Below are 19,703 nucleotides of genomic sequence, written 5' to 3' on the forward strand. Positions count from 1 at the left end.
TTTTAACCGAAATGTATGATTTGTTCTTAGTTACCGGTTGCATTAAGACAAAAGCCGTCCCTTTAACTACATTCTTAGCAAGGCTGTTAACTGAACAGTACAACATAACACCAGAAGCATACTGGTAAAACTATCAACCGCTCTGAAAACGAGGATCGAAAGAGTTAAAAAATGTGATTCCCAGCTGACAGTCAGCTGATCGTCCCTGATTGACAGTTTAGAAAAGTTTTCCTTGTTTCTATATTATTATGCTAATTAGCTTTCAGATTGAGAGAGCCCATTGGTCCTGAGTCCGAGTCAATTTCCCATTTGAACCTGACGTCAGGGTAGCTATAAAACTCAGCAATGCTTTTAAACTCATCCGCTGAGTGATCCTTTAAAACATTTCCAGCGAGCCTTGGTGTTATTTTTTTCTACAAATATATCTATCTATATCTATATCTATATCTATATCTATATCTATATATATATATATATATATATATATATATATATATATATATATATATATATATATATGTATGTATAATTTGACTGTTGTTTGCACCGTTTTACCTCTTTCACTTTTTAAAACCAGAAGCCACGAAGTATTAAATGTTTAAAATAAAAATCCTGCAAATATCCAGCAATCTGATGCAAAGAACGGAGGAAGCAAACACACACACACTGCTCTGATGCGTCTGTGCATTAGACTCTGCAAAGGAAAATTGTGATCATTAAAAACAAAACAAAAGCCGCTGTAAATTTAAAGCTCTTGGTAAAAATTAAATAAATATCTCAAGCTGGCTCATACTCTTTCAAACCAGAACAATTTGACAGCTGCTCTTCACCCTCTTTGGAGGACTGTCAACAGCAAAAGGATGGCATCAGAACTGGCAATGAGCAACTCCGACCTGCCCACCAGTCCCTTGGCCATGGAATATGTTAATGACTTCGATCTGATGAAGTTTGAAGTGAAAAAGGAGCCGGTGGAGCCCGATCGCAGCATCAGCCAGTGCAGCCGCCTGATCGCCGGGGGATCCTTGTCTTCCACCCCGATGAGCACGCCTTGCAGCTCGGTACCCCCTTCTCCAAGCTTCTCGGCGCCCAGCCCGGGCTCTGGGAGCGACCAGAAGGCACACTTGGAGGATTTCTACTGGATGACCGGCTACCAACAGCAGTTGAACCCGGAGGCTTTGGGCTTCAGCCCTGAAGACGCAGTAGAAGCTCTGATCAACAGCAGCCACCAGCTTCAAAGCTTCGATGGCTATGCTAGAGGGCAGCAGTTTGCCAGTGCAGCCGCATCCGGAGGCACCATGGCTGGGGAAGAAATGGGATCGGCTGCCGCTGTGGTGTCTGCAGTTATCGCGGCGGCTGCAGCCCAGAACGGGGGTCCTCACCACCACCACCACCACCACCACCACGCCGGAGGACACCACCAAGCACCCGGGGTCCCCTCCAACAGTAACTCAGGTGGCAACCACCAGCACCACGGCATGCATTTGGATGACCGATTTTCGGACGACCAGCTGGTGAACATGTCAGTGAGAGAGCTCAATCGGCAGCTAAGAGGAGTCAGCAAAGAAGAGGTGATCAGGCTCAAACAAAAGAGGAGGACCCTCAAAAACAGAGGCTATGCCCAGTCCTGTCGCTATAAGAGGGTCCAGCAAAAGCACGTCCTGGAAGGCGAAAAGACCCAGCTCGTACAGCAAGTTGAACACCTCAAACAAGAAATCTCCAGGCTGGTCCGGGAGCGGGATGCCTACAAGGAAAAATATGAGAAGCTAATCAGCAATGGCTTCAGAGAAAACAGCTCCGGCAGTGACACCCCTTCGTCTCCAGAGTTTTTCATGTGAGTCTCAGAATAATAAAAAGAAAACAAAACAAAACAAAACAAAAACAGTTGGGGATTATATATTATTATTATATAATATTATAAGACGAAGTTCTGCTGAAAAACAGACCCCGAACGGGGCTGGTTAGACCAAGAAAAGTTTCCAACACTTTTTTAAACGTTTTTTTTTTTTTTTTTTTTTTTTTTTTTTTTTTTTTTTTTAATGAGAATTGAGGTTGCTCAAGCTCGTCACCTTAAGTTCTTCATTTGTTTTTTGGGGGCTTGCAATAAAAAGATTGAACTTGTCATCAAATAAGTATGTTCTTAATTTTGGAGCTTGTTCACTGAAACCTGCCATCAACTTATTTTTCATTTTATTTTTTTGTTTTGTTCATGTTAGTTTTTTGGGGGCTTGCTGTGTTTAAAAAAAAAAAAAAAAAAAAAAAAAAAAAAAAAAAAAAAAAAAGCAATCATCTTAAGTTTTTCATAGCAGTTATGAACTTGCAATGTGAAAAAAAAAAAAAACGAAAGACTCAACTTTGCCATTAAGTTCACCAACTATGCCATGCTTAAAAACTTAAAGATCTGCCTGCCAAAAACAACTGCAGCCATTCAGTTTTCATGTGTTGGCTTTTTTTTTTTTTTTCAAACATGAAAGATTTTGAGCCTGCCTTTTTTTTTTTTTACCCCATTCTCATATCATCATTATTGTGCTTTCTATTTTGTGTTCTGTAGCCAAGAACTGTAGCTGTTTAGAAAATATACATTATTAAAAAGAGACGTTATATTAATAAGCAACCCTGCATGCTGGACATGTACGGTACTTTTTTTTTTTTTTTTGTGCTTGAAAAATGAACTTTCTTGGATGACTTTAACGGCATGGCATTCATAACTTTGTTTTTATTGCCTCGTCACTTTTTTGAGTTTGCAACAAAAAAAGAAAAGTGTGAGATACACTTTCCCCATGAATTGCATCTACTAGTGTATAGACCGATTGACTGTTGTGCGAAAACGTCAGACTCCCTTTTTATACATTTTATGCGCTGAAGCATTCCTGTTGAAAGTTGTCAAACTGGATTCAGTGTTGGGGGGGGGGGGGGGGGGGGGGGGGACTTGGAAAATTCTAAAAGGAATCAATCCCTCTTCGGCACTAAAACTGTTTATTGCTTAAAGTTGTATTTAATAAATGCCCCATCCTAATGTATTTGGTAACTCTGTGGAATGCTATGGGTTCCTAGTATATAATTTAAGTATATCGTTTTTTTTTTTTTTTTTAAATCTGTAAACCCTGAAGTTAAAATGGTTTTGCTACAGGTTGTTCTTAAAAAAGGAATGTTACAAATTAGGTTTACTTAGATGTAGCTTTTATAAGGTCTGATGCACTAAACTGGTTTACCTTTGTGATGTAAAGGGGGAGGGGAGGGGATCTTAAAATTTGTAAAATAAATGGGTTTGTTTTAATATAAAACACAAAGCTTTTTGCAGCATGTGCTTGCAATTAAAACAGAAGTTAGACAAATGTAGCCCTTGGTATACCACTGACTGTATTTTTAAACCAAAGTATTACAAGGGGGGAGGGGAGGACCTGTTCATATAGGGATAACTATACATTTGGAGATGTATGCTTCTCAAAAAAAAGTGTTTTGGATTGAATTGCACTAAAATATAACCTGCAAGCATATATGTAAAAAAGCAAAACTGTTTAGAATGATAATTAAATAGTGTATGCAGTTCTAAATGGCATTACTGCACTAGGTGATGCAGTTTTAACAGTTGTGAATCGTGCAGAACTGGATGTTGTTTAACTGAATCCACAGTTTCAAAGGCAATAATAATAATAATAATAATAATAATAATAATAATAATAATAATAATAATAATAAATCAGTAATGTCTGGGCATCAATAAATCGTCAGGGATTGATACCCTGCCTGTGCAACATGTGAAAATACCATTCAACAACAAATTTAAAACACATCTGTCAATTAAAAGTCTTTTTATATGAATATATTGCTGTGCAAAATTGTTTTATTCTTTTGACTTACTAAACCATATGTGATGTTTAGTATGTGCGTATTTTAATTTTAAAACTTTGTTTGGAAACAAAACCTATATATATATATATATATATAATATATAATATATTATAATATATATATATATATATATATATACAGTATATAGATGAGAATATAAGATATGACAATCTTGAGAAAGATATGTACAACATATCGAAACGTTGGGTAGCTGGCTCTTTGAGCTAATATATATATATAATCAACTAAATCTGCAATACTAAATCAATTGATTCCATCCAGTCTTTCAGTCTTAAGTAGCAAAAATTAAGTTAAACCTTTGTAAAAATCAACGTGTCATTTCAGTAATTAAGCTTGACATGTTTTTTTTATTTTTTATTTATTGTGATTAGTTAAATTACAGGTTTTTTTTGGATAGCCAAATGGTTAACTGTATACCAACTTAAAGCAGTTATTGTCAATCTTGCCATATCTATTTTTATTTTATTGTGCAGGTTAGACAATCATTTCCCAAACTGCTTAAAAAGGGTTGAGCGCTGTTAACTTATTCCAGGAAACTATTGACATAAACAGCATGCATGTAAGTGAACGACTGCCTCTGGCATGTATTTCAGGGGTAGAAACCTGTTCTGTAAGGAAGAATAGCCTTTTTTGGGCATTTACATTTTTGTACGTTTCATGTACTGGCTGTTTTTTGCGACCATAATTGGTTGACATTTGACCTAGTCCATTGCACAACACGTTTAATAGTAATGGCTTAGGTTTCATATCATAGTTAATAATTAAACTCATGGCAAACGTTTCCGCTGTTCAAATACTTTTCTATATGGACTACTCCTTGAACCTTAAAACGTTAGAATAAATGTAATTGATTAACTTTTAAGTAACGGGATTCTTTAGAGAATAATGCGTGGCAAACTCAAGCGTCCAAGCATAACATTATTGGATTGAAAATAATGTAGGTTTTTATTTTAGTTAATAATGACTAATTATGGATTTATTAGAAAACAGGTGTTATAGCTACTAATTAAATAATTCTTTGGATTTGTTAGTGGGAGCCAGAAAGTCTAGCTGATATATGTGTGTATGTGTTTGGTTCCTGAAAGAGCAGTTTGAAAACAGCAAAGACTTTGTATTGCCTCTGTTTCATTGTTGATTTGCATGCCATTTAATCACAAATAATGACTCAGATTGTATTTGGACAAAGCCGCCAATCTCAGTAACTTCTATATAGATGGCAAATCCCACATTTTCTTTAACAATCCCAAGGTAGAACAGAGTGTGCATTACAATTTTCAATCAGGTAACAGAATAATTGTGCTTGCAAATGAACACTTAAAGTAGGGTCTAATGATACAGTAAAATAGAGGTTTAATGATGCCACGTTGTATCAGTAATTAAGTGTACTGTGAATGTATTTTTTTAAATATGATGTTGTGGCTGGGGTATGATAAACCCAGTAGATAATAGTTTGTGTTGCTGAGTAATTTGAGTTATATTTAACAGTAAGCCCTTTAAGTGACAATTTAACATTAAAAGTAAAACCGATGAGAGATCCCATATAAAATACATTTTAACTTCTGTTTTTATTTAAAACCTTGCTCTTTCTGTGTGCACAACTAACAGATAGCATTGCATGCTAGAGATGAAACATCAATTGCGTGTGTACGTGTACTTGCAATCTCTTTAGATGGATGTGGTCAGTGTATTGATATGTTCTTTAATGCATTTAAAGTGATTATATCCCCAGTTTCTTACTGTTAGCTTTTAACACTACATATTTCCAATATTGCACTGCAACAATCCTGAAGCTGTACATTGCATTATCCTCTGCATGCCAGGTTCAGGTACCAAAATACATTTTGTGCACTCGAGGTGCACTGCAGACCAAATGAATTGACATGTTGACCAAGCTAGGATTAGTATAGATTAAAACAATTTTCATTTACATTCAAGATATCTCATAATCGTTGTGCCCTTGCTAACAATGGTGTATTGACTGCTTTACATAAATAGCAGTACATGAAATCATGTTTTTTCTACTATATAAAAAAATATATAGCTTGTTTGTTCAGCATCTGTACACAAATTTAATGGGTGCTTCAGAACCAACAGTGAATTTTAAATACCAGTATTGTAATTTTATTAATTTTTTTATGGTAGTTTAAGCAGTTTCAGGGAGTAAGAATAATAACTATGGTAGTCGGTTATCATTATGAAATTAAAATGCATATCATAGGCTTCTATTGATGTATTTTGGATTTTAACGCAATGTAAAGATTTCCTCACTCACAAGCACACAGCAGGGTGTATCTTATAAACATGCTTGGTGAATTCTGTTGACTTTTTAGATAAGATTTGATCCATTCTGCAGACCTAACCCCATTTGTAGTACATCTTGATAAAGAAAAGTCCAATTAGACTCATTGATTAATGTACTGTATTTGAAACCAGTTAGCGGGAGTCGTTTACCACTTTTGAAAAATTACAGTGCTTTGTCTATTTTACATTTAAATTGCCCTAAATGCAAAAAAAGCACTTTAAAATCAACAGTAATCCCTAGATAACCTTGAAGTGAAATATTACAATTTCAACATCTCATTTGATAGGAGTATTCTTTCCAATCATGCAGAATGTTTTTCATACATCGATTGCATGCACAGACACTGTAGTACAATATTACAGACAGTGATTAAACGACTGTTTACCAATTCATGTTCTATTTTGATCAAATTCATGGTTGCATAATACCAGCTCAATATTTAGGGTTATTTGTAAAATCTTTTTTATTGCCTTACTTTTCCAAAAATAGGTGAGCTATTCAAATTAAATACTGTTGTAATTAGTAAATTAGAAAAATACAAAACAGCTGTCAGCAGTTGCAGTATAGACTATTGATTTAGCAGGACAGTAAGGGGTAAGGTGGCTTACAGTTTACATATCATAGGCACACACGTGAACCAGTAACTTGATTATGAATTCAGAGCAGATCATTCAGTGGAAAGATTTCCATTGGTGATGCATGGAGAATTGATTAACGTTCTTTTCTCTGGTTATAGATATTGGAGGGGTCAAAGCTCACAAGCCCCCATAGGCTGTATGAAAAATATATCCGGTAAAAATTTTGTAGGCTTTTGTGTGGTTTTGTTTTATTGTTGTTATACACGATAGGCCAGGGTTGCTTTGTCGAGGTCCCCACAAAGTAAAGCATGTGTCCGAGAGTTAAAAATTAGTGGTACATAGATCCCAGATAGAATACAACATGCGTTAGGGGTATAGCAATACCGGTCACTCAACTAAACTCTATTGCACTCTTTAAATTACAGAGTGGGTAGAACAATTTAGTGTTCCAGGGGATGCACAGACCCTTTATAAAAGCAGCAGCACTAGGCTTCTGATCATATAAAACACAAGTCAATAAAAGGTTTCATCCATCACAAATTCATTAAAAGTAATCCCTCACAGGATAGCCCAGCGAGCTAGACAGATTGTTCACATTCATTTCCTATGTAAAAGAATCAAGGGCTGAAAGCAAATGATGCAAACTACTCACCATAAACAGAAAATTTAAAAACCCACCGACTTTTGCATTTGCAGTTCACACCTACAGCGTACATTCTAATACATAATTATCAAGCCCGTGTAAACATTGATTGTTCACAGTATTGTTTTATTGCACATGTAAAACCACAGCACATTGCTGCTTCTTTTATTTCCTTTGGTCAGCCAGCAAAGTGATTTCTTTTTATGAGAACAGATCTATAAAATGTATGAAAGAATAATAATGATCACCATTATTAATACAGAACTTTTATTAAGGAGCGCAAATGTATATTGAGTTGCTTTCTACAGTCTAAACTGCTGACATTTTGAAATGCAGTAAGTGCCAGGTCCACAATGAATTAAGGTTAGGGTCTAATAAAAATAATTGTGCTCTGCATCAGGTGCCTGCATTTTTACTTAGGAATTCAATTAGAATTCAGTTGCAAATCAGATTTGAATTCATACGTATTGACATTTGACTACCAACACTTATTTTATTGTATTACCCCAGTTACCCCTGTCTGGCGAAGGTAGTCCGTGTTTTCTGTCACAGTCTTAATTCATCTTCTCACAATGGGCCATGCAGTCTTAACTGGATAGCATAGGTTTTTGACGAAAGATCATCATTTTGGATGCCTCCAACAATGCAATCTTATGGCATGTTTGTTTTTTGTTGAATGTCACATTCAGTTTAAAATGTTAAAAAATGTTAAAATGCAAGCAAGAAGTCTTCTTACTATATTTGCTTGTCAGCGTCCCCTATACTAAAACTGCTGGAGAATACCCACAACTGGAAGGTTATGCTCTCCTCTTCTCCTTCAAATCTCAGCCTGTTTAAGTGTGTTACGTTACAGAAAAGACTATTCCTTGCGGGGGAAATTAGAAGTCAAGATCATTTAAGAGCCAATCAGTTTCTTAGGAAATACTGTTTTTTTTTTTTTTTTTTTTTTTTTTTTTAGAAAGTCGAACACTGCTTCCTATAGATAGTTATGAAAAGTACACTTTACCCTCATTTCAAAACTGTCCTTTAGAAGCTAGCTTGCCACATGTTATATAGACAGTGAGTTGCATGTTCTATTGAAGGTGAATTTTATGGGGTTATACTTGGGTGCCAAGATGCAGTACTGTAAATGTATAACATTAGTTTGTGTTCAGTGGCACCACCTATGCTTTCAGGCTTCATTCTTAAAACAAGAAAACAGTGAGGTGTGGAAGATACTGCAGGTATGGGATCAAATATTATTTTCCTTTTTTCAACTACTTGTGTTGATCTAAATCAGTAAATACAAGTTATTCAGTTCATATAGCAGAGTCTAACTAAACATATAACTGGCTCCCTAACTAAAGTATATTGGAGAACTTGTGGTGAGTGTTCAAAGGTGGCATAACATACTGTGTTGCCTGGAAATATTAGTGACCACATCTCAAACGCTTCTCAGTATAAATGGTGTAATGTAACCAGACGCTGCATGAGGGAAATAATCTTTATATTTCAATGATTTATTTTTGTTTCCGATTTGATTAGAAAGTAAGTTTACTATATCAACAGACCATCTCATTGATGTGGTAAACTTACTTTCTAATCACTCTGTATATAGCATTGCCTGTGTACCAAATGGATAGACTGACTGTTATTCCATTGCTGAGTGAGATCTTTATATCACCACACAATACAAAAAATATGAAACTAAACTACTATAATTTTGTTTCCATGGAACAAAAATGCTTGTGTTTAATCCAAATAGAACATGCTTTTTCTAAAACTTTGTATGAAAAAGTGCTTTAAAAAGCAACCTGAATTTAAATGCCTCAGCTTAGAAAAATGCAAATTTAAGATTCAAATAGTTACACCTATTTTTCATTGTAACGTATCTGCATCTTTTTGATAAACATTTACATTGAAAGTGATGTAAATCAAATCAGTTTATGTCTCATTTCTTCTATCATTTCACAGCACCGGCAGTGTTTCCCATGAGCCTGGCGTAGCTCCGTAAAACTGATTTATGTGGCATTTATTTGAAAACCTAATAATTTAACTTTTTTTCTGCTTGGCTGTGAAGATGCAATATTTCCTGCAGTGAGGTGTTGATTTCCACATCACTCAATGAACGAGTTAGCATTTTTAGTTCATGATTCTTTTTTTTGTCATGTCTTATGACATTCAGGTTGGAACAAGGTATAGTAGATCACCGTGTGTACTGCTTTAATTACGTTTTTGAAAAATATTTAAGGAGGGCCTATTTGAATAAGATCGTACAAAAAACACCTGGCATTTAGATCTTCACATACCTCGAAAATACATATTATTTCCACATTTCATGTCACAGCTAACGCTTATTGAATATTGTATTTTCTTTTTTTTTTTTGGGGGGGGGGGGGGGGGGGGTGCATGCCAATTTTAAAATATGTTTTGATAGCTTGCGTTTCAATTTAAAAATAAGGGAAGAATTTTTTTTCTAAGAGCAATCGGTCTGTGAACAGATGATTTGGCTGATCCTCACATTTATAAACCGAATGCCCGTGGGTTGCAGTATCATTCTCTTGATTAGTACCGATAGTGCAAAGCAGTTTTAAAAAAAAAAGAAAAAAAAAGTAGAATCTTTAATTTTTGATTACTAACTCCAACTACAAGTGTACGTATTCAATGTAACCCTTAGCACTAATCACAAATCAATTTCCGGTTTATACCTCTAGTGTTCAGTACTGTCATTTAAAAGTCCATTTGCATGATGTACACAGCTGGAATATACATTATTCTCCTATGAAACTCACATACTTCTTCCTTGTGGGGGTGCTGTTTTCCTTTGACCAATCAATATGCACATACATCATTTGATGCTACAAAGCGATTCAAAAGGTTTTCTCTGTGCTTCTGTGTTGTGAATAGCAGCAAGCCTTCCTGGTGTTGGCCCAGAGCCTCACAAGTAGCTTCACAGAATAATACAAAAAAGCATACAAGCAATGGATCAAATGAACTCAATGAAGACAAATAAAAAAAAAAAAGATAAAACACAAACTCGAGTAGTCAAAAAATAAAAATGAAGAAAAATATTATTATTATTATTATTATTATTATTATTATTATTATTATTATTATTATTATTATTATTATTATTATTATTAATTTAAAGGGCTAGCAGATTTGAAAAATAATGCAAGATCAGATTAATTTAGTCAGGCCAGAGTTATATTAAGAGTACACTTTCCTCCATCTACATTGTAAGAATATTTAATTACTTTCTGTTTAATGTGCTTTGCGTGTGATTTGTACAATGATTGTTTCTGCTTTATTCGTTATTTACCAGTCTTTTTAACTAATGTCCTTTTTTCAGTGGGGCTGCTTCTTAAAAAAAAAATAAAAAAAAAAATCTAGCAAGGTTTTAGAAACTGTAATTTATGCCCCCTCTGTAACTGGCAACTGTTAGCTAGTTAATCTCTATAAAAAAATCAAATCTACTGAGGGGATAGAAATTACAGCTGCACACCTGGTATTATTCAAACCACTAGAACTGCATCTTTTAAGAGTCTTTTCAGAAGCAGACTCAGAAGTTGAGTGAGCCTTTTTTTTTTTTTTTGAGAATAGTGACTATGCGTGTTTAATAATGATCTCAGCGGAAACATCGATACGTAATTATACAGAAGAAACATAATATGATATTAAACAGGTAATGCAGGTGGTATAATATCCCTTTACTGGGTAAACAGGACCTTGGTTTAATGCCAGAATACCTCTTCAAAACACTGCAGTACCTTTTTTTTATTATTATTTGAAGGTCACCAATCCAAAGAAGTGACCAGGCCCATCCTTGCAGAGCTTCTGAGAGCTGACAAGTTCAGACTCCAAATTTGTATGGCTGCAGGCAAAATGTAATTCAATTTAAGGATTTAAAGCAGGACTAGCAGCGAATCTTCTAATTAGTCAGATCATGCAAATAGGGCTTTTTATCTAGTTCTTATGGTCACAGTTCCGACTGCAAAAACACCATTTCACAATTAGTGCTGAAGACAGGACTTGGAATTGCATTGAAACTGCCTTGTCACCCCTAAGAATATACAGTTGCCATAAAGAGGGTTACAGAGAGGCGTTTGTGTGCTCACACTACTGTTGCCACGGTTCTGTGGATTAACAGGATTTCAACTGTTTTAGCACTTCATGAAAGGCAATAAATTAATTAAAGAAAAAAAGCTACACTTTCCAGCTAGAATACACAACCCCTTGTTTCCTGTCTTAATAAACTGATCTGTATCTCCAAGCCCCTGTTATGAATTATTCTCTTTAAAAATAACACATTTTTAAACACACCCTTAGTCTCTGATAAATTATTTGAAAACGAATAATTGTATTCATAATTGAACTTATTCTTCATCCTTTAAAAATAAAAGAGACCTGATACTGCACCTATTAGCTCTCTTGTTCAAAACCAGTTAATGCAGAGGTCCAGGGGCCGCTTAAGGTGTAGTCTGACTTAGTTAATTGGTACCAAGCAGTGCTATAAAGTACAGCCCCTGAGTTCTGAGGGTTAAAAATGGTCAAGGTTTTGATTTGCTGAAGTAAGTGATGTCTGTTGTAACAAGTTTTTATATATTTAATGAAAGCTGTTGCACTAATTAATGACTTTATAGTAATCAATACTGGGACAGTACATTTTGCTCCAGTTCTTTGTAAAAAGAACATAAAAATGACATTTTTAAAGCCTGTACACAACATAGTTACATGTTAGGTAAACCAGTCAGAAAAGTTTTTTTTTTTTTTTAAATTGATTTATTTTTTTGCTTTTGCATTCTGACACATATTGATCAGTTTCACAAATTCATCAGTGACTCATCATTGACATAGTTGAAGTGCTTTATTTCATTTTTTCATCTGAATGAGTCATATATTTGTAGTTTCTTTGCAGATAATCTATGCTGAACAGATCAGAGTCCATGGTGTTTTCTTTTGTTTTTTTTGTTGTTGTTTTGAAATCAGATTAAGGAACAAATCAATTGGGTCCATTTTTTTAATAGATCTTGGGATTCTCTATTCTTGTATCCAGAGAAACAACATCCATGGCTTAATGGTTGCTTCTAGATTTCTGGTAGATGTAACCCAGGTGCTGAAAGAGTCTTGAATTAATGAGATATAGCTCACAAATAATGCCTTTTTGGAAGATAAATAACAGTATCGCCAACTCTATGATTGCACAGAAAGCCTTGGTTTACAGTCATGAAACACAACCAAATTCAGTGTGATTGTAGGGTGCAGTTTTTATTTAAAATGGAGTTGCATGATGGGATGAGGTTAAATGAATTTTTTCTGTTTTTACTGTCTTTTAATAAGAGATAAGAAAATTCAGGGACATGTATATTGTTTTCTAAATTGAAACATGTTAAAAAAACAAAAAACAAAAACAAAAAAAACCTATAAATCGTAACTCAAAGAAAAGATTGACTGGGACAGGGGTAAATCTGGGTAAATCTAAATATATATGTTTGTTTTTTTTTCCAATGCAGCTATTTTCAGCCAAATCCTTGTGATTAAAATGAAAAGCGAAAGATACCGACAGAGAAACAGCTGCACAGCAGTACTCACAAGTACAGAGACAACCTTGAACTGTAACAAAATAAAAAGTTTCACTTTTATTTGTTGCGTTTAGATTTATAGTCTCAAATTTTAACAAACAGTTTTAAACAGTGAAAATGGTTTCGATAAAAAGGATAAATTACAGTACTTGGACCTGTGTTCGCAGTTTAACAAAACCAATCATTATCAAGATGATATTGTGTTACTGCTGATAAAAAATGACTTCCACAATAAAGACAATTGTTATTACAAAATTGTCTTTTTCATGACAGACAGTTATTTGATGTTTGTGCTGTTTCAGAAGCTCATTCGGAAAGAGCAACTCATACTCAGATACTGTTTTCAAATCTCTTGGTTATGGTACACTAATCATGCAGTTTCCTGTTAAAAACCACACTACTCTGATAGAGGAAATCATACTACATTACATTTGAAATAAAGAAAGACGTCACTTTCTCAAACGTCCGTCTTAATTAATAATCATTTGAAAATAAAATGTCAGTAAGTTAAGCATTGATAATTCCCTATTCAAAGCTGGTTATTAAATGATGTTGTTCATATTAGGATAATTTATCAGTAACATTTAACAGTATCAAAATAGTCTATTATAAAATGCTTTTGAGTATACCATTCCTATTTTATTGTAAATCTAAAACAGGTTCTGGTTAAAATAAAATATATCAAAGAGCATTACATAAATATATTGCACCCACAGCAATCTAGCAATGTATTCAATATAATTTAATATATAGTATTGACATGATGCATAATACTATATAGCAGTAATTACCGTTATCCTCCTAAACAGTATGATGTATGATTGGTAAGAAGAGGTCAGTAGTGTGTAAAAATGTGTATTCTGTGTATAAAGGGTGTAGTTAGCTATATACCCATAAAAATGTTAAAGTTCACTGCGGAAATAATAATAATAATAATAATTATTATTATTATTATTATTATTATATTATTATTATTATTATTATTATTATTTCCACTAAACAAATTAGAAAAACAATGACTCGATAAAATGTGTTTGCAAAGCATCTTTCCAACGCGTCCTTGTGTGATTTCTTATCACCTTGTGCCTGTCCTTCCCTGGCCGGTCTGATTACAGTTTTTCCCTTACTGCAGTATTGCGTGTATAATGTAGTTTAGATCTCATTCAAGGGGCATGTGCAGTACCTCTCAGTGTATTCATATTTTGGAGCCATGGTATAGATCGGACAAACCTCCAGCAGCCATGGATCATCGAAGGAAAGCAGCTGTAGTAGTACAGTCCTTGCTTGTTTCCTTGTGTTTGACTGTGGATGAAAGAGTTATAACCCACTTAAGATGTTGCTGCACTGACTGATGTGTGAGAATAAGAGTGGAAACCAGCGCTCAGTATTCAGTACCTTGACAACTGTTTAAAACAGTATCTTCAAGGGTTTAACTATTTACTTGTGAACTACCTTATCCAGTTTTAAACAAAGAAGCTTTCACCTTGTGGTCTATTTTGATCTAAACAGATGCAGATCTTCATAATCTTAAACACTTGCAGCACAGCTAAAGATTTGCATCACCCAATAGAATTAACACATTTTGTTTCTTAAAGTCAAATGAAACCCGCTGAATAATGATAACACATTGAATTACATACCGCTGTGTAGTTTGACACTGATACTGACACTGATATAAAAACTGAAACAAATTGAAAAATGTGACATTTCGAAATCTAACATGAAATACTGTCCTACTATTATGGCTTCCGGTTGTTGCGATATCATTTTGTAGTTTATTACATGATGATAAATAAAATTGAACATTTGCAGCTTTTTTGAGGCTTGCTTGAGATTTCAATGTGCTATGGTGTTAATGGTGGATTTTTAAAATGCATTTATTTATTTTGTATTAGTGCTGAAAGACAAGACACCAAAGTTTTTAAAATGAGCAAGATGAAAGATGTGTAACGTGGAAGACATAAATGCAGTAATGTACAGTAATGTACAGCAGAACAATATGATCCCCCCCTCCCCACCACCACACACACACACACACACACACACACACACACACACACTCACATTATGTGATCAAAGTATAGTTTGACTGTGTACGTGTAATGTATGTGTTAGTCCCTGTCCAGGTCCTTTCAAGGGCAGCAGATACAGTAATACAGTAGTACTAAACAACAGGTTATCTAATAGCAACTTGTACTCTTTCTTTCTTAGTAAACCTCTATATTATATTCATGCTTCAATATGATGTCTGTGTTGTTATATTTGTTATGCAGAATAGACATGTCAACATTTACATTATTAAATTAAATTAAAGTGCATGTGGTTGGTAATTTGCCTAAAAACAGAACCACTCATATATATATATATATAAGTCTGTAGACTTGGTTGTTTTGATTTTGCCTTTTATCTCATCATGTTAGGTCATCAAGAAAATTTCTACATCTGTGATAGAGAAATGACTGAGTGCCCTTGGCCTTGAAGTATGAGGTAAATCTATACATTTTTCAGTACATTAATAATCCATTGATTGCATAACAGAGAATGTTTGGTGTTTTATAATTAGATAAACCCTTGTGCTGTAAGTTGTTTAGTGTATAGAGTAGACAGGTCCTTCCCTGTATTATTTTATCTGAATGACATTAAAAAGATCAACACTTGGGATGAATGAATGAGAGATTACTTTAAGTAGACAAAGGCTATTATTAAATTGCAATTCAACTCAGATTTTGATTAGCATTGGGTAAGTTTGCTAAATGCTACTGGTATTTGCTTAGACTAATGAATAATTTATTTTTATAATTTATAATTTATAAATATTTATTTTTATTGTAATTGCAAAAAAACGTTTTAGGATACCACTGGAAGAATTAAGCAATACAAATAGACTTTATGCTTTATGTTGCCCCTTTAGTGATCTGATTGATATTCAGTGATCATGCCAAGAACAAATATCATTTTAAACAGCTTGTTACATTTTTAATGCTGAATGTGTGGTTAGTGTTATCGCATATGCAAGTTATTAATTATGGTAGTGTCCTTTATATGACTTTTCTTATAGAAAACCTAAATGTTTTGGAATTTTACAAGAGCACTTTTTATACGGTATATCATTTGTTTATTCTAATGGAGTATTGATTCTTGCTACCTGAGCGGTGGGTGATTTTGCTTCAATGTTGTTCAGATATATTCTGATAAATGCACTTCTGAGAAATGGTACAGATGTGCAATGGAAAATAAAGTTGTCATAGAGATATTTCCATTCACATATTTACTCATATTGTTCTGGCAAAGGAATGGCATTTTACCTATTTTTAACAGGAAGACTATTTTCCATCATCCACATACAGCAGCAATGCCAATGTTTCTATATGTAAAGCTGTACGAAAAGACAGCTTGCACATACCAATACATAGCAGTGTGATTTAATATTGCTAGGTTTCATGTGTTTTGTGTTCTTAAAATGTTACTATTGTTTACATGGGTTTTCATATATAAACATATAAACCTTGTTCTATATTAAATGGGTTATAAATTCATTGAAGATTTAAAAAGCGAATACATTGTAATTTTTGTTAATCAGATTAAAGCTGTTTTAATAATTTGTATACACTTAATGGAAATAGTTTTTCAAAAACAATAATGGAAAAGAAATACAAAGTTTGGTCTATTTGCAGTAGAATCCAATACATTTGAGGGGCAATTCCTGCAATAAAATGTGTGGCTTTGAATTATCTTACCATAGACCACAACACAGAACACAGCTGCACATTTTGAGAATCACAATTTGTTCATTCTTTTGTGAACAGGGTCCATTAATATGTTACAATTAAGGAAAAAGATTAGTTCTAGTTTTTTACAATTAATGTTCTTTTTCCTTGGGAAAATTTGCCTGTTCTATGCACTTGATTCAAAATAAGGCCCTATGACCATATCTAGCTATATATGATTATTAAAAATATTATTATTTAGAGGTGTGTTTTAAAATATGTATTTGCTCGTTATTGCAATATGAATCATTCTAGTATCTCAGATATTCCACGTTTAATATGTTTTTATCTATTTTGGATTAAAAGTGAAACACAAATTTCTTAAGGTAGCTTTTCAAAATGAGCAGGTCATTTTTTTAAAGCCAAAGTGTTAGGGTGATTTTAAAGAGCCTTAATCAAAGTTTTACATACGAGATATCCCATCTTTCAAAGAAGCAGGCATTTCGTAATACACAAAGCCTGTCAAAGAAATTTAAACCACCTGATCTCCCACAGGTCTTAACTGGTTTTATTTGGATTTTGAGTAACACAGGTTTGTGAAGTATAGGTTTATACAGGTTCACTATGGTACAATACAGGCATTAGAAGTGTGTCAGGTTTTACATTGGTATATTTTCATGGTGAAGTGAGATAGATTTTGTTATAAACAGCACATTTATAAAAATAAAAAAGTAAGTATTGCATTTCCCTTGCGGGAGGGTAAATTTTACACAATTTATGTTGGATTCATTAAAACCAGGCATTAGAAAAGGTCGTAGGGAATTATTTCAATCTAGCACCAAAATAAAAGAGAACTTTCTAGCGTTTCATTTCTTCACAACATACATTTTAAAAAGCGGACACCGTGTTTATTTCTTGCACTTGATCCAGCACTTGTACTTATATAGCAAGCAGGCACAGGCTAAGGATTTTCTAGAACTGTGGCAAGGGTGTGGGGGTCGCTCAGGCCTTTCACACTCAAACCTTTGTCTTGCATTTCTCTGGATACACTTTACAGGTACTGTACCACCAAGCTACTTTGACTGTGGATACACAGCTGCTTCCCATCAGCAGTTAATAAAAAAAGGAAATAACGGTATCTATTGTTTTAGGTCATTTCAAGGTATTTTCTTTTTCTATCAATAGCAGCTGTTGCAAATGTAACATCATGCACGAGATCAGCCTACATTGACACTAAGCATAATGGTTAACAAAGAATGGAGTCAAGTTTAACTGCCTAGTCGCCAACACTGGGGTGTGGGGGGGTTGGGTGGGGGTGTTGTGTGTGCAGTATATACCTGTGAGCTCAAACAGTCAATAGGCAAGATTGTAGACAAGTAGAGGGGAAATTGAATGAACAACCAAAGACTGAAATTTAAGAAACAAGCAGAAAATTAATAAATACTACTCTCGTCCATCATTCAAAAGTCATTTTATTATGCAGCTCCCCTACTGATATGGTCTTGGCAAACATAACTTTTGAATGACAATGATTTAATAGTTTGCTTCTTCAAAATCTGAAAACTTTTTTCTTCCTGCAACTACATGTTGATTTGTCATATGACAGTGATGACTAATCCCTGTGAGTACTAGTAGTTACACCCTGAGAAATAATGGAAATGAAAGCACTAAGTGCACCATTCTGTCTTTCTGTCCTTGCAGAAAACTGTGACCCTGCGAAACTTTGAGGCTGATTCCAGCAGTGATGGCTTTCTCAGTTATGGCATGTTGTTCAATACAAGAGACCTTAGGCTTTCTTTTTTTAAATAGTTGAGTGTTAGGATAGTTTATCCCTACATCACCTCAAGAAAACACACACTTCTTTTTTAAACTTCAACCTGTGCGATAGGTGTGTGATAAAACAACAACAGGAACTGAAAGCAGTTTTGTTACTACCTCGGTTTTCTGCTAACTTAACTCTAACAGGAGACTATTTGCTTTGCTGCTAGACAGTCAATGAGTACTTAGAAAAACAACTTAAAACCCTGTGTCCTCACATGTTTTTTCTTCTCTGAGCATGGGATGGGATCTCTGTTCTTTTGTAAACAGACCTGTAACCCATTTGGAACACGCAAATCAAAGATATATTAAACTTAGCACAGCAGGGCTAGTTGAATTTGGCCTAAAGGAATGCTGGATTACAAATATACAACAATAATACAAATTCATATCTGCAGTATATATCATTTCCTTAGATTAAATTAACCGTCCAGTAACATGTCACATTTTGATCATTCATTTTTTTTATATATATACAAGATTTGTTGACTTGAGACAAAGATAAGATTTGACAAAACTCTTTTTACACAGTTTTGAAAATAATTGTATTGATATTTGTGAAGATGACAATGGGAGTGCAGTTATTTTCGGAAGAACCTCAAATCGATGTAGGCACTATGTTGCCTCCACAAAAAAAAAAATGACTTCAAAGTATATATTTCTGTGTTTCTCAGTTGCAGTGTGTGTATGAATTAGATCCAGTGTTATCAAAACACAGAGATATTGTTTTGTCAACTTCTAAAGCTTTTTTTATGTTTGTTTGGGACATAACGTGGACCCTCATGCATTTCAGTTTGGCAGTGTCTGGCTTCAGAATGAAGCATTCACAACGGTCTTCCACCTGACATCATGAGGGGGCACAAACAACACCTCAAGCTTCTTTCTGCCTGTGTTTGCACAGCTATGGATTACAAGGGATAGTAAGAAAATGATACATAAGCGCAAAAAGAAAATGAAGATATAGTTTAGATTCTGGGCTTTATATTACAGCGGTGTGTTTAGCTTGTTTCAATAACTCTTTAAATTAAGACTTATTGCTGGCACACTACTCCAGGGGGTTTTGGGGAAATATAGGATCATTGTTGTTACGCAGTAATTGTAGTTTATAAGTACTATTTAACAACATATAATAAATAATAATAAATAAATAATCATTAGTTTTATATAACACAGTTCATAGTGGACCACCATCGCAAAGCACTTTACAAGATACAAGACTGTAAA

The 19,703-nt window shown here is 34.2% G+C and overlaps 1 protein-coding gene across 1 annotated transcript; it reads left to right on the forward strand.

The window, feature by feature from the left end:
• The first annotated feature begins 531 nt into the window (after positions 1-531).
• On the forward strand, positions 532-15,441 carry mafa (v-maf avian musculoaponeurotic fibrosarcoma oncogene homolog a (paralog a)). The gene is made up of 2 exons (XM_041221093.1): positions 532-1,831; positions 15,375-15,441. Exons 1-2 carry the CDS (start codon positions 861-863, stop codon positions 15,400-15,402), a joined length of 999 nt encoding a protein of 332 aa, XP_041077027.1. The 5' UTR covers positions 532-860; the 3' UTR covers positions 15,403-15,441.
• The last annotated feature ends 4,262 nt before the right edge of the window (positions 15,442-19,703 follow it).

Source organism: Polyodon spathula, chromosome 21 (assembly GCF_017654505.1).
Source record: "Polyodon spathula isolate WHYD16114869_AA chromosome 21, ASM1765450v1, whole genome shotgun sequence".
Classification (NCBI taxonomy): Eukaryota; Metazoa; Chordata; class Actinopteri; order Acipenseriformes; family Polyodontidae; genus Polyodon; species Polyodon spathula.